General features: G+C 35.9%; 1 protein-coding gene across 1 annotated transcript; it reads right to left on the bottom strand.

Moving 5' to 3' along the window:
- Positions 1-4323: 4323 nt before the first annotated feature.
- On the bottom strand, positions 4324-15759 carry cUnh18orf63 (chromosome Un C18orf63 homolog; the record flags this gene model as incomplete). Its single annotated transcript, XM_079487993.1, has 13 exons — positions 4324-4788; positions 5835-5912; positions 6057-6638; positions 8115-8298; positions 9079-9164; positions 10064-10160; positions 10368-10474; positions 11077-11285; positions 11645-11668; positions 13225-13336; positions 13913-13969; positions 15351-15429; positions 15626-15759. 13 exons carry the CDS (start codon positions 15757-15759, stop codon positions 4642-4644), a joined length of 1896 nt encoding a protein of 631 aa, XP_079344119.1. The 3' UTR covers positions 4324-4641.
- Between the last annotated feature and the right edge of the window lie 349 nt (positions 15760-16108).

The raw sequence follows: 16108 nt of genomic DNA, 5'->3' as shown, positions 1-16108 counted from the left end.
AATATCAATCAAGCTGCAGTTGTTTTGTTTTGATTCAAGACATAATAACTAAAAAAATACAGTTAATTTACAGAATAAAACGCAATTAAAACATGATTACATAATAAAAAACATGATTTTTGGAAATTTAATCTCAACTTCATTCCTAAAACAGGCATTGCAACTACTGCACATATTCAGGTTTGGGTGTCAGCACTGTATATTGCAGTTTTTGTTTTGTATATAAACTGTTTATATACAATATAATAATATAGAAATGAGCCGTTGCAGTGTTTATTACAATTATATATATATATATATATATATATGGGTCATTATTATAATTGCATTTTTATAATTATTAATCAATTGAATTTGAATAAAAAAGATAAACATTCTCTCTGTCTAAACAAAATCTTTTCTCTTCATGACATACTGTATGTCTTGGGATTATATTGACTGATTTATCTATATTGACATTGAATGATTGATCTTAAACAGTTTATCCGCAGTATTTATATTTATATTACATATTACACAATGGGTTTCCCAAACACTCCATCTATCATTTTTCACAAAATGTCTAGCCCCTCACCAAACTCTAAAATGTATTTCAATCCATATTTCTAACAGCCTAGAGTAAAATGTGAACACAAATGCCCATGTACTAATGGGCATGAAATCAAGCTGAAAACATTTCTTTTCCTGTAAGCAGTCTGCTTCAACAGAACCCATTCTTACATTTGTGGCACAGTTCAGTGGGTTCAGAAACACAATGGAGCGTTTTTTCGCGCTGACCTCTATAAACCAGTCCCTCCGTGAGAGCACAACTGAAAGAGTGACATTGTGATATTTCATAAGAAGGAGCAACTTAATGGAAAGCATGAGCATTTTTCCACCATTTTTCCTTCGAAACCTCCAAAAATCCAGGCAACTGCTGTCTGCATTCTTGTGTGGAAATGGAAACCAGACACCGGGATAGTCTGCAGATGTCTCCGGGGAAAACACAAGAGTCCTCAAACCACAAACTTAGTAATTACCTCATGGCTATACCATTCACATACAGTAATTGATGAAAAAAGAAAACAGAAAAGTCAGTAATTTACAGATTATGGACCCAAAACACAATTATGTTCAGATTTACAAACTAAAACAAACGCACAGCAAAATAACTCTTTGCAATGTTTTTCATCCAGCATCCCACCCATCCAAAGCTAATGCTTCTTAAACTTATACAAACCTCAGCCACTAAAATCCATGTAATACTATCTGGAACAAACTAAAACAATCCACCTAAGCTTTCCTGGTCCCCTTCTGAGCTTCATATTAATATGCAAGTCTTGTAAACACACATGTACATTTTGCCCAATGCATCTTTTGACATTAGCTTTGTGGGGCACCAGGAAAATCTTTATCTATTCATGCTGCAGTCCTCCCATTTTCTAAAACATCATGCTTACCTTTCACAGAGACGACGAGTCTATATCAATTCAATTTTCACATTGAAACTAAATATAACGCAATGCAGAATTCTCCGAAGTTTATTTTACATCTCTTCATGCGTGTCCAAACTGTGTGCTCCCACAGCAGTTCCCACACCCTTTGACCAATTAATTTTTCATGACTTCTCCAGATGTTTGTGATTAATGGACACAAGAAGTCAGTGAGAAAATCATATTTTTTCTTGGGCCACTCTGTTACTGCATTTAAATAAAAATGTGCCAAAAGTTATACGCCCATAGAATTTCACAGAAACTTTTATCTCACCAGCAAACACACACACAAACGCGCTACGGGTTTATGAAGGGTTTTTTAGAGCTGGGTAAAGACACCCAGCTGCCACCTGCCCTGCTCAGAGACTCGGTGGTGAGAAGGTCCCTCTGGCATTTCATACATTAGGGCAAATTAAGCACGGAGATCATTCTCAGCTTGGCAGCAAAATGTAGCCATGTGTTGAGAATGTGAGAAAGAACTACAGCATGACCGAGCTGGATATCATCATGACTTTGTGGGTGTTCATCTGTATAACATCACTTCACTAACTTTTCCTTACCTTAATGGTTCGTTCAGTCTGGCTCTTATCATCCGATGTAAGCTGGATATTATTGAACAGTTTTACATTGTTATTATTTAGGTTTTTGATTAAAATGTTGAAAATAATAAACTGTTGAATCATCATCTGCAATGCAAAAAAAAATATATGTATAAACTAGCATGGGCATTGTCTATTCAAGATCACATGTGATAGACCAATGGTATAACTCTGTTTGTACAGTTTGAAACAAACCAAAATATGGAAAGAAAATTTATGTTCTGTAAAAGTAATTTAATCCACATCAACAATCATATTAAAAATCCTGTAATTGCTCAATCAATGAGTCTTTAAATCGTACGGGCTCTCATAAATAACAGCGGCAGACTGTTTGACTCCATATATTATTTTGTGCTAATAGATACAGTCTGCCAGGTCATAATTCAGGTAGTCAGTCTAATTTAGAGCAGTAGTGTCCTGAGGGATGGAAGCATGAACAAGCACGCAGGAAACTGAGGAATTTTTGGCGTGCCTTTTTGCTTTTGGCATTTAAAAAAAATACGTTCTGGGGTGCATTGCTGAAAGATATGAAACGAAACAAATGATGCCTTTTCTCAGAACTTAATCTGTTCGAGTCATTTACCGAACCGAATAAGATGTAATTCATTCCATTAACTATGAATATGTAGATATATTGTGTGTTTATATAAACTTATATTATTAATGTGCTTTTTTAAATATACTAAATGCCATATAATGTGACTTTGTTCATATAAAATTACATTCATACATTTTAACATTTATTTTGTATTTATCATGTAAGCTTTCAATGGATGTATATACTGATTCAGACCAAACAAAAGTCCTGATTCTGAGAAGTATGAGAAATACTAAAACATGGTTTAGCACTTGACCTATGACCTAATAATTCATAAATAACATTCTTGCTTTTTTTACGAACAAGCCATCCATCAATTAAACATACTGAATATAAGGAGCCATTACGGTCATAAATAACTTCCTACTGTACTTACTGCAAGCTTTCAAGTCAGATGTGTATGGGTCATAAAGCTCTGTCAGTATAAAGGGCAAAAAAGACAAGAACAATCTTGCTCTTGTAGGACATTCTAAATGTGTCCCTGCGTGTTCAAAATTGGAGGGAGGCCAGTCAAAGTAAATCTTGAAGTTTATTGATCAGAAGATTCAAAAATACAACAGCCGTTGGGTTGCCTTAGACAAAGCGTCTTTACAGAAAACAACCCCGGAAAACAGTTCCGCATCATATTTATAGTTATTTCACGCCGTCTATCTTCTCTGTGGACCGGTGACGTGTTGCCTGGTATTAGTCCAATCAGCTCTCACCCCATCGTTCTCAGAATGTCTGCAAAACATTAAATGACAACCTACACAGCCCAATTCTGCCCAGTAACAACATAGTTTAAAAGGTCAGACAATGTAATGTGTGTGTGTGTACATTTTCTCCTTTTTTGGCGTTACATTTATCTCTTCAGTTGCATGCATGTATTCTGAGACTTCCGCTGTCTCCTGCTACTTCCTCTTTCTTTTGCATGCTCTTGACACCCACGCCCCACTTCCTCTTTCAAATAAGGGTTATTGTACGCAAGTAATAGAATAATAGAACACTTTTAAAAGTAATGATGCATATGGAATAATACTGCATAGGAAGCATATGAATGAATAAAAGTAATAATGCATATGAAACATATTAAATGTAATAGCACTTCTAAAACACATTAAAATCCCCACACTCTTTTCAGATACAGAAAGTGTGTGTTTGGGCTCTGTCATTAGCCATCAAAGTGGCTGGGCCTCATTTCCATTTCAGTCAAGAGCCTCCAAGAGTCCATTAGGGTTGGTGAATGTCACAATCATGCTTGCATAGTGTTTTCTGATACCACAATATTCATGGTTGACTGCAATTTTTTGTTTAAATGGTTTGGCAAGATTTGCTGAAGAAACATGTGGGAAGAAAGGATCGAAAACATTTCTCTATCATAAGTGATTCTTCTAGGCAGCAATAATGTTAAATCAAATGTAAAATTTTGCTCAAGCTGGAAGTCTTCCATTTCTTAGATTTTTCGAGTGTATCACATTACAAGTTTCAAAAGATATCTCAAGGTTCGTGTGCTTAGATTGAATGCCCAAAATACCAAATCATCTAGATTTTACAATTACAAACTTATTGTATCTGCAGTATGCTATTTATTTTTACTTTTTAAGCTATATAACAATGGTTTTCTCATTTTTTGTTCATTTTGTTTTTCATCTGACACAAAACAAAAAACTTCTTATAAAAGAACAATTACATTTTATTGAAATAAAGTTTGAAGTCATTGGTTAACTAAATACTTAATAATAATAAGTGCAAAAGAAGCAACATCGTGCAATTCTAAATAGTTTATCTACAGTACCTCTCCCTTCAAAGTAAAGATCCAATTAATTTTATTGGTCATACCCTGAATGAAATGCTTTAGCATAGAACAACTCATGGCATAGTATGAACTGCCAAAATTGTTTCTTAGTTCAACCAACAAGAACTTAGCTGGAAAGTTTCAAACCTCTTCAGTATTCTCTTTTATAACGTGGTATTCAGGTGAGTAACCCAACACCTAGGCATTCATTTTAAAGTAGTGGTTCCTCTGCCTTAGAAAATTCATAACCTTTGACACTAGCTCCTCTTTCTTAGCCTTCGAGTGCACGCTGACCCCTCGACTCCTCAACCATGCCTGCAGAGTCACCGAATTGACCTTAGAGAGCTGGGAACAGATACAAAATGAAAACCTCTATGTAGCAGGGTAACACCTTTTTAACCTCATTTCTTCAACAGTCCAAACATTTTTTCAATGTTTAAAACCAAAACAAATTGCTTCACCCGGGCAACAGCAACAGAACTGCCCATTCCAAAGAAGGGATTATATTGTACAACTCTACTGGTAGCTTAAAGCATTACGTAACCAAAAATAAGGAACACAAAAGACGTCTAGGAGAAAGTAGATTAAATTCTGTGGAAATCACAGATTCCATATGGCCTTTATACAACTAGATTTTATGCTAAATAGTCTAATGTGCATCATTAATAAAAATAGTAAACCTTTCTATATGTGTCCTGATCCAAACTATATGCCTGTACCATCACATAGAAGAAGCACTGGCAACATGAAATATCATATAAATGAAAATTGAATATGGGTTTTTAGATGACTGTACCTCTATCCTAAAAAATAATATAGGCCCTTTTCATTTTGAAGATCCTTAATCAAGACTAAAAACACATGCCATTGCAATAGACTTCATTAAGGTGAGTGCCAACACTGCCAAAACATTATACGCAAACTGTTATAAAATGTGATAAAAGTGCCATTCATGCATTAAGGAGAAAAAATTCTGCATTATTGTAGAGATGTTATAACTAAAATATAAAAATTAAAGATATGCTGAAAATTTTTTGTTGTTCCACTATTTTTTTTATTGTGAATCCCATGTAATGTTTCTAAATAAACTGACAAGAAAGCTACTGATTTTAATTTGGTAATACTGTTATGGTAGATATTTTGAAAGAACATTGGAAGCAATTAATTCCTTTTAAATGTAAATGATAAAAAAAGAAAGGCTAAACATATACGCACTTACAGTGCCTTTAAGCTTTACATTTTTCCAAGTATGTGTTTTCTGGTAATCAAACCCATGATCTTTGTAATGTTAACCAACTAAACTGCAGGAATACCTAGCTATCAGATTTAAGTCATTATTAATAATGTTTAAAATTATATTTAAATCACTAAAAGAAAGTATCTTAAAGTACCTGCTTGTTTTTTGCATACATGTCCACATCCTGCACACTCTGTTTGAGTCTCTTTGGTTTTGACTCAAAAGTGTCTCCCTGAAAGATGTGAAAAGCTCCATCAGAGGCAGCACCAGCACACATTTCTATCTACACAGTACGAACAATGGTAAGAGTAATGCTTTACTTTTAAATATATTTAGTTTTCTATTTTGTTTGCTTCATGAGACCAGACTGACTTACCCCTCTTTTACTGGGGACCTCACACACTTGGGGCTGTGTCTGTACAAAAAGCTGATTTGGGAGAACCCTAGTGACTCCATCGGTGCCCGTTTGCCTCTTATAAAACGGTAAGGACACCCGTTCAGTGACAGGCCTGGAGGACTGTGAAGAATGGACTGGATGTGCAAAGCACTGAGCACTAGTCAGAGGTTTTATAACTGCCACATTCTGTCTTTCCAGTCCTCTCTGCTGTTCCTCTACAGGGATCTTGGTCACATTTGGGTGACAAGTGTGTGATTTGTTCTTGAAGACATGCACGAGCTTTGGTCTCGGAAACACAGCAGACTGTGACTGGCTGTGTGTAAAATTAACATTTGTGGGAGAAGCGGAGAACAGAGTCGTTGAGCTGATGAAAGTACACGCTTTTTGACCGGGAGACGACTCCAAACTGAGACTCCTTTTATTTTCGGTCTGTTTACCAGTCGAGTCTTGCTGAAAACAGTCGTGTTGGGTTGTGTTCTGTACAGAGCTGCTGGGTAGATGGTTCAGCAAAGCCTTACTTGCGTTTTCTGTTGTCAAGTTTACAGGCAGGGCTCCAAAGTACTAAAATTTAAGAAAGAGAAGGTTGTGCAAGAGTAAAATGTGCAATACACTGATACAAACCTAAGGGTTTTTTTGTATACTCTTATTGATCGTGAAAAAGTTAAAGTTTTAAAGTTAAACAGATAATGTTCAAAACCGCATAGACAATTACAATGTTTGGTAGTAAACCAATAACACATCAACATAACACAATGACAGTTCCTTCAAAAAGACAGAATACACAACTTATGTGAATACATTAAATATCTATTGTTTCCTTAGATATAGATTGTTAATATTCACACATCATAGAAACCATGACTGACTCATGACAAAAATATTACAGCTTTCAGACCCAACAAGTGCTTTCAAGTTTTCTATCAGTCAGCTTCTTTCATTAAGAGCTCGTTGAAATTATCGAGAGAAACTGTCTATTGGGCTGTGAAGGACAGCCCATCTGTCCAGGGTGTTTGCCTTCAGCCTGAAATAATTGGCACAGGCTCCAGCACTCCCTATGACCCTGCATGAGATAAGCACTATAGAATAACATGACAAAGTCTGTTTCATTTTAGTGAGCTTACTTGACTTCCAAATCAGTAAGGTTTCACAGAAATGAAATCAGAAATCTGTAGAGTTTTGTCAGAGCTGAACTATGATGGAGGAGCAGGTGTGTGAATTAAAATGAGTCTGTTAATCACTGTTGGCCTAATGCTGTACTCATCATGATCATTATCAATCATGAGAGTTTACAATGTTATAATAATAATGAAGCTTCCCGTGCACCAGTTTTCCATCTGTACTAACACAGGGATTGACACATATCGTGTTTCGAATCATATCCTCCAGCATTTGTCATTTGTGTAATAACATTAGCGTTCAGCTCTGGCAAGCATAAATTAAACCTCAGTCCATCTGGCCGACTGTCAGTATCTCATCCGTGAGCCAACAACAATCAAATGGAAGAAATGACCTAATGTAGTGTCAGGTATTGTTCTGACTGGAAACTCTCGTATTATGTGTTTTAAATGGCGTTGTTCCTACAAAGTGATGGATTGTTTTATGAGGCTGACTGTGCGAACGCTTTGGCGATCATCCATATGTACATTTCTCATGTGTGGCATATGTTAAGTTTGCGGGTGTGATTATATCTGGCGAGCACTTAGGTCTCTTTTCTTGAAAGTTTGTAACTCACTTTTAAATCATAGGTTTGGAAAAATAAATACAAATGTCAAATTTATTGAATTTATCTTTCAACATGAATGTAAAACCAGGGTAGCACATGCAGGGTAGGCCATCCACTTGCATCTGTGTAGCAGATTAGCTTTGTCACAAGAAATTAACCATTGAGCCCATGTCAGATGTAATACTAAGCAGCAGAGTTTTCAATAGTCTAGTTATGTCACGTTCAATTGATGAATTTAGAATAATCGGAGCCTCTGATCAACTGAACTTGTAAGTTTGAATATATGTTTATGCACACGTGTGTGTGTGTAATACCTCAGAGACTGGTGTGATCAGTTCATGGTTGTAGTAGAAAGGTTTTTTAGACATCTGCACTGGAAAACCACACACGCTTTGCAGTTCAGCCTGCAGATCTGATATGAAGGTTCTCAGCACCCCCTGCAGGTCTACTCTGGGAAAGCACTGTACTGGCTGTGTCCGGATACAACACAGTGGATATCTGAGCATGATTTTAAGGATACATGTGTTAAACTGCCAACAAAGAAGAAATCGAAAACAAAGTGTTATAAATATGACTGTAATACACTGCAATTGATCATCATTATTATTGTGTGTTTGCAGTCTTTTTGTATCCGTAATATGTAAATGTATGACTGGATGATATCGTGTGTTCAACTAGCAAATACCTGTGAAGAAATGTGAATACTAGGTTATGTCATTTTAATAAGAAGAAATTAAGCAGAGTTTACTGAATTCTATGGTTCGCTTTCACACAAAGGAATGAAACCACAAAAATGGCTATGATCCAGCAGAGCATACTGGAACGCTGTACACCATATTAAGCACACGTTTACAGAATCAACCATGCACATAATGATGTCATGGGACAAACCTCTGTTATACAATAAACATACTTGCATGCTATGGATTGTTTGCATTTTCAGAAAGCTAGTTTTCATTCCATGCCGATTCTCAAGAATTTCCTAGCTCATGACCACTAGGTGTCATTGTCATGTTGCATTACTTAGTGTCTGAATAACAGGCCTTTTTACTGCTCTCAGAATGAATCTCCAGAAGTAGATTTATGACAAAAAATGATTTCTGTTTGTGAAAGTAACCAGTAAGATTATCATGATTGTAAACAGAGCAGAACAGCATAAAAGAGTGAATTGGTGTTTACGTAGGAGTGTACGGTATTTATCAGAGAGTGCATGATGCATGACTTTATATTCTAAACAGAAATTAGATTAACACCGATGGCACATTTACTAAAGGATACGTGAACAGCTTTTCACCTATTGGTTTAAAGTACACACTGCAGTAGATCACTTTTTCTTCCCTTGCTGACGGAAGCTGGTATCCGTACTAAACCAAAGGTGTAGGAGAAACAAACAAACAACAAAAGTGTTAAAAGATCCGGCGATTTTCCCCTGTTTGTGTGTGTGTAAATGTACATTTATAAGCAAACAAGCAATGTTCTGACAAAATATTTAGATTTGTTTTGGACTTGAACAGACGGTGTATATACAATATGTGCATGTCTGCACATACAGACAAATTATGTTACAGCCAAGCCCTGCTAGTGCGTCTGTTTATGATCAAAGGTTAGGTTTTAACCTCTAATCCAAACACAAAACACACATACAAATAGTACTGTACGTGCAAGCACACATATAATACAAAGTAGAATTCTGTGAAGGTACAACACTTCCAGTGTCTGACAGTCAATTTACACAAAAATTAAAATGGAAATGGGAAAAAGCTGTTTCAGAAACAGAGTAGGTCTAACGGTTGACTACAAACACATGCTGTCAACTTGAAATGTAGCCTTAACAACACTCTGAGACCCAGCATTTCTGTTTTGGCTGCTGTAAAGGACATCATCTTTCATTCCTCTATTCCTCTAACATAAAAAAATTCATCACATTTAATAGAAAGAGGAGAAGAAGATGTATTATTATCATTTATATGGGACTTCACACACATAAATTATTTAACATATTTTAAATTATTATTTTATAATAAATAAATATATATTTATGAAAAAATGTATATGTTTGCAGCAAAGAATGTATTTTTTAAGATACAAAGACTGTTCTATGGGGGAGACTAAAATAGGGTATACGATAACAATATAACACTAAAATATTGCTAGGTTAATACTTGTTTAATAAGTTGTAACATGTTAATATGCAAATAAAACAATATACAAAATAAATATGAAAATAAATACGCAAAATGTGCATGACTGTGGTTGTATTTACCATGCTGTTCCAATGCTCCTGGAACTCTGAGTAAGATTGAAATGGACATTCCTGTGGAATTCTGCAACTGATACTTACGAGCTGACCTTTCTTCATACTGCTCACACAAGATACATGAAAAACAATAAAACTAGGCTTTACCTTTAACAAAAAGCCATACAATTGTGGAAAGAATTATTGTTAAAATCCAACTGTGAATCAGCAGTACAGCACAAATCACCAGTACCGATTTACGTGTTTTCTTAGATGTAGGACTTCAATTTTAAAAAGAAGTCTGACTGTGCAGCATAGTGTATACACACACCTTGGTAGAATGTGGCACCAATTATTTGGCATGGTTGTATGAAGGACACCATCATTAGTTTGGAGGAAACGTTCCACCACAGGAGTTGGGAAATCGAAATCCTTTAACTGCCAATAAACACAAAAGCATGTAATTAACAACAGAAATTATAATACGAGCATGGATTAAAATTGTTCAGACTACATCTTATTGTGCATATCACATATCACAGAAACAGACAGAACAACATAAAACGTATACTTTAGTTCTGAAGACAGTGACAGTGATTCCCTCTTTAAAGTCAAGACCTATGACTGATGTTGTTACATGCTCAAATGCACAATAGAGTCATGTGCCCAGTCTCACAGACAAGATTTAAGACTCTTCCCAGACTAAAATGAATGTTTGAGCTGACTAAACTGAAAATAAATGTGGAACCGGGCCATAGTGTTTAGATTTTTTAGGGGCAATCCAAACTACTATTGATTTTATATATTGTATAGTTATATAAAGGTATTTGTGTGTCTAAATCAATAGCTGAGGAACAGATTTATGCAGAAAACTGTTGAATTGGACAGTTTTCCTCTGTCATGAGCACAACCATGATTGAGCAAGTGGTAGCATAGAGGGCATGAATTGTGTCAAAGGTGTATCACTGTATAATGGCAGTAAAGATAGTCACATTTTCAATAAGGCTGGGATTTCTGACTCCAGACTGATTGTGTCTTACCACAGCTGGAGGAAGTCTGACTGTGTTGGCCTCCACACTAATACACAACTGAGTCTCTGTGATATTCAACTCAAGAGCTGTGGGTGAATAACAAGAGCACATCCTCAGGCGACATGAGAAAGAGTAAATATACAGAAAAAGAGTGGAGGAGGGGATAAGACAAACAGAGATTAAAGAACAGTGTGTGTTATCATGAGTAAGTGAACAAACTATAGAAGAGACTTAGGTTTAATGATACAGTATAACATGATGAACTGTGGCCTGAAGCATGACGAAAGCTAATTATTCTGGGCTAAAGGGAAAGAAGTGTCACTGATGAACATTTACAAGTTGTCCTGCAAGGGAAGGGGTGGCTGACACTTATAAACACACCACAATATCATTTTCTCATACTTAAAAACATTACTTAGAAATTATGTAAGAGGGTTTTTCCATTAGTGTTCGACCAATTTAGTCACTCCCAGACAGCAATCGGGGGAAATCAGTGTCCAACAATGAGAATAGAAATGGCAGTGTCCTGTGCCAAAGTATATAGAAAACTCCTACCTACCAACCGCATTTAGTTTACCAGAGTGACTGAGGAATTCCTTTCCTGGAAAGGAGAGAAGAAACATTATTCTAAGATGTTGAAACAAATAGTAAATTGAATGTTGCAATCTGGAAATATTATCAACAATATTTTTGATACCTGTACATTAAAAAAGCACATTTATTAGACTAAAATTCATTACTATAAATTGTCCCTGCCCAGCTTTTTAGAATCCTCCTAACACCTCTGTAAGCCTGACAGTCATAAACACAGTTAAAGCACCAAAGTGTTCAAGGACAAAACCACAGAAGTTTTCAAGGAGCGACCTCCAACACAAGGGCACAAACTGCCTGATTCCCTTTGACTTTTATATTGTTCCTTCTATATCCACTTATCCAAACCATGCTGATGAATTTGGAAGCATCACACATACAGTACATGCAAATGCTTGCTACATATTTTCTAGATTAACACATTGTGCTACTAATTAAGGTAGTGATAATTAAACTCTTACAGTGATAATTCAGAACATGACTGTTAACTTTACGTTCACAACAATCTTGCTTTTTTATTTCTAAGGGTTAAACTGAAATTGAACTAAAACTGAATTTGCTGACATATCCCTTGAACCCCAAGGTAATAAAAACAAGAGCCCGGTAAATGAAATGAAGGGAACATCCAGTAAACTGCATGCATTACTCATTCCTCAACTAGAAAAACATTTCAAGCTAACACAGACTGAAGTTTAGCTTTAACATACAGTAGACTGGTAAGATTTCTTTGTACAGCATTTCACTAAGGCATCCAGTTCTTTTCAGTCAACAATGATTTACTATTATTGCTTAATGCCTGTGTCATTTAAATCCATAAAGGCAACAACAGTGTCTGTATTATACTGTACAATCAGGTAAAGAAAGGCTTATGTAAGGCTTAGCAATCATACATTTCAAAAAGCAGCTGAAGACCCACCTCTTCTGTGAGCACAAAAAGAAGCAGAATAGAAATTATAATCATAATCACCCACATGTCATAAAAGTGTGTTTATTTCTTCTGTCAAAAAACTAATTGAGGCTTTACAGGGTTCTTATCCATATAATGGACTCCACCTTTGGGTGTTGTTGGTTAAGGTCCAAGTTTCATCCTGGAGGCACTTCGAGGCAGTATAAGCCATTAATTTATGTTTAAAAAGAATATAATTTTTTTGTTTTCTTGGAAAATAACTAATCGTTTCACTAGACAACACCCTTATTAATTCGCTGGTGTTGTGTAGAGCCTTTTGAAGCTGCGATGAAACTGAAATTTGGACCTTAACCAACAGCCCCACGTTTAAGTCAATTAAATGATGACATGTGGGTGAGTGAATTATCTTTCATTTTAAATTTAAAGTGAACTAGTACTTTAACTGTTTCTTAATTTTTTCTTTCTTTCTGTACTTTATGCGTGCTTATATCATCCTAATGTTATACACAAAACTTTGTATTACTGCCACTTCTTGTGTATATTGCTTTACCTGGACGCAAGAGTCGCTGTTGTTAGAGTCATTTGGCAGACACTTTGGAACAAAGCGTCCTCCAAATAATTAAATGTATGTGTATTGTCTCAGTGCTTTTGTATCTCACCTGCAATAAGGTATTGGCCAGCTTTATTCCATTTGGGCGCCAGCTTCGCAATCACAGCATAAGACAAACAGGTCTGCAAAACAGGAGGCAATACCCTTTGGGGACAGGCGAACTACAGAAACAGAAGTTTATGGGATGGATTAAAGGTCTGTGACAGACAGATTTAGTATCAATGTACAGAAGCTTCTGTTATCTGGTTTACATTGTATGTCTTAATGGCCCATGTTCTCTATATCCATGTTCTGACACCTATTTACCATACTATTTCCTTTTTCTCTTTTTATTTTCCCTTTTAAATTGAATTGCTTATCTTTACTTATTGTCAGAGGTATTTGCTAAGACAAGCATAACCAACTGATAACAAGCATAACTAAGTGATTTGATAAATTTCCTAACAATGCACTGGCTATGGACCAGAACACCTTTCACTTTACTACTACACTCAGTAATAAATACATTATTGAACAAGGTATATACAGCCCCTATTCTAATTGTAATGTTGGATTCTGGTTATGATGTTGTGACCATTTGTTCACATAAAGATGTCAAGATGCATCAGATTGGGCTCAGACTGAACTCATGGGGCAACACAAATGCTTGAGAGATTTGTCTGCAAGTACAACATGGAGGTAAGACAGTCTAAGAGAGGACTAAACAACATAGCCAAAACATTTCCCCTTATACTTACCTGCAGACCATGTGTCTGTGCAAAAGCTTGAATGATGCCTTTCTTGTAAAATGTATTCTAGGAAAGCGTACAAGAAAAAAAACAGACAATTAAAATAGACAGGTAAACAAATATACCATGTTTACTTGGGGTAAGGAACAAATCTGATGATGAAGTACTTGCAAAAGAGAATACACAGATTTTCATTCAATACTCGTTCTGTTGAGTTGCATCGCTACAAAGGCACGTCCTCCCTTTTTTAATACACAAGTACAAAAGGCATGAAGGTTACATAAGCACAACATTGTTAATTATTCACTAGCGTTCCCATTGAAGTCTGGCTACATATTCACAACATTTGCAAAACTCAAGAAAAATGTGTTCCAAAACAGATTCAAATCAAAGGAACTACTGAATGGGCAAAACTGGAAATGCTGTTAGCTTTATTTGGCACTTTCCACGTGAAGGGCTGATTTAAGTGGCCTCCGTTCAGGGCAGGAAAAGAGATGATGGAGTGTGTGGAATGTGCCTCAAATATTTTGCTTTGCACGGGACATGCCTTAGCACGAGCCGTACTGACACGCACACACACATGCACCTAGATCTGAAGTCACGCACATGCAACATCACACACTCCAATGACAGGTGCACATGCACGCAAGGAGATGCAGATATCACGAAACACTCATAAAAGAGAAGAACGATGACACGCAATGCAATCAAAATAATAAGCGCTACGCCTAACGTATAATTTAGCAATAGACACATTTATTTTGACATTCATTTAAGACATCATTGATGAAATATCATAATGTTACATAATAAATAAAACATACTTTGTGTGTGCCTGCCTAGGAATTGAATCGTAGGATGCTAAAATAACTTACTAACTAAAACTGCAGTAACAACAAAAGTAGGGCAGCAATTGTCTGAACTGTGCAATTGATCTAGAAATCCAATTGAGACACTTGTAAAATTATACAGTTTGTATAGCAGTGGGCAAAGAATATAATTTCTTACTAAACCTTTTTAATACTGAATATGATTATTAAAGGTCCACCGTAGAATACGTAGCGGCATCTAAAGGTGAGGTTGCGAATTGCAACCAACGGCTAACTTCACCCCTCCCTTTCGATGCTACGGAGACTGACACAGGCCTAAAAAGACATTGCCACATTTTTGCTACGTTGTAAAGCATTTTTCCTTTTATTTTAGAAACTATTTGGTGAATTCCATGTAAAAGGACCAGCGGTGTTTGTAGATCAAAATAGCTCATTCTAAGGTAATAAAAACATAAGGCTTCATAGGTCTTTATACACCTCTAAAGACATAGTTATGTATATTGTATTACATATCACACGTTGGACATAATATACCACTTACTTGTGCACTGATCACTGATCAAGCCCTACAAGATCAGATTCTAGTCAAATCAGATATTAAACAATTTCATACTTACGGTCATAACAACGGTGATGCTCCCAAAATGACCCAAAACAGGTGAGGCAACAATGTTCGAGTATAAGAGCACAAGTTCTCTGACAGAGATAAAAAGTTACACATGAATAGAAAAAACAACAGCTGCTCAAAGATGATATTATTCAAAGACGGATTCATAGTGCACTATTAACTGAATAACATGCAAATGTATTCAAACATGCAAACTCAACTTTAGCCAGGCCCCAACCTATATCAATAACTCATATTATATATTATATTTGTTTTTCTTTTCACCTGCAGGTTTTTACTTGCTTGTTTCTCAACTCTGCTTCATCGTTGGTGTTGGGGAAGAACAGGTTGACACAACATAAACTGCTCAGCTCCGGAAGAGCGACGAAAAACAATGACTGTGTCCCACATCTATTCATTCTGAGGGGAAATGTGGGTTAAATTCACCAAACCATTGATCAGCGATACTTAAGGTACATTAGGCTCGGAAGTTTCACATTACCTCAGATGTAAGTTGCATTCGCTTGCCACAAGAAAGAAAGAAAGAAAGAAAGAAAGAAAGAAAGAAAGAAAGAAAGAAAGAAAGAAAGAAAGAACGAAAGAACGAAAGAAAGAAAGAAAGAAAGAAAAAAAGAAAGAAAGGAAGAAAGAAAAAAAGAAAGAAAGAAAAAAAGAAAGAACGAAAGAAAGAAAGAAAGAAAAAAAGAAAGAAAGAATTATTTTACCTCACAGTTTGATGCGACCGTTACTTACTACAGCACGGAATTG

The sequence above is a fragment of the Barbatula barbatula genome (assembly GCF_947034865.1).
Source record: "Barbatula barbatula genome assembly, chromosome: 23".
In the NCBI taxonomy this organism is placed as follows: domain Eukaryota; kingdom Metazoa; phylum Chordata; class Actinopteri; order Cypriniformes; family Nemacheilidae; genus Barbatula; species Barbatula barbatula.
This window is presented reverse-complemented; position numbering and strand designations above follow the sequence as displayed.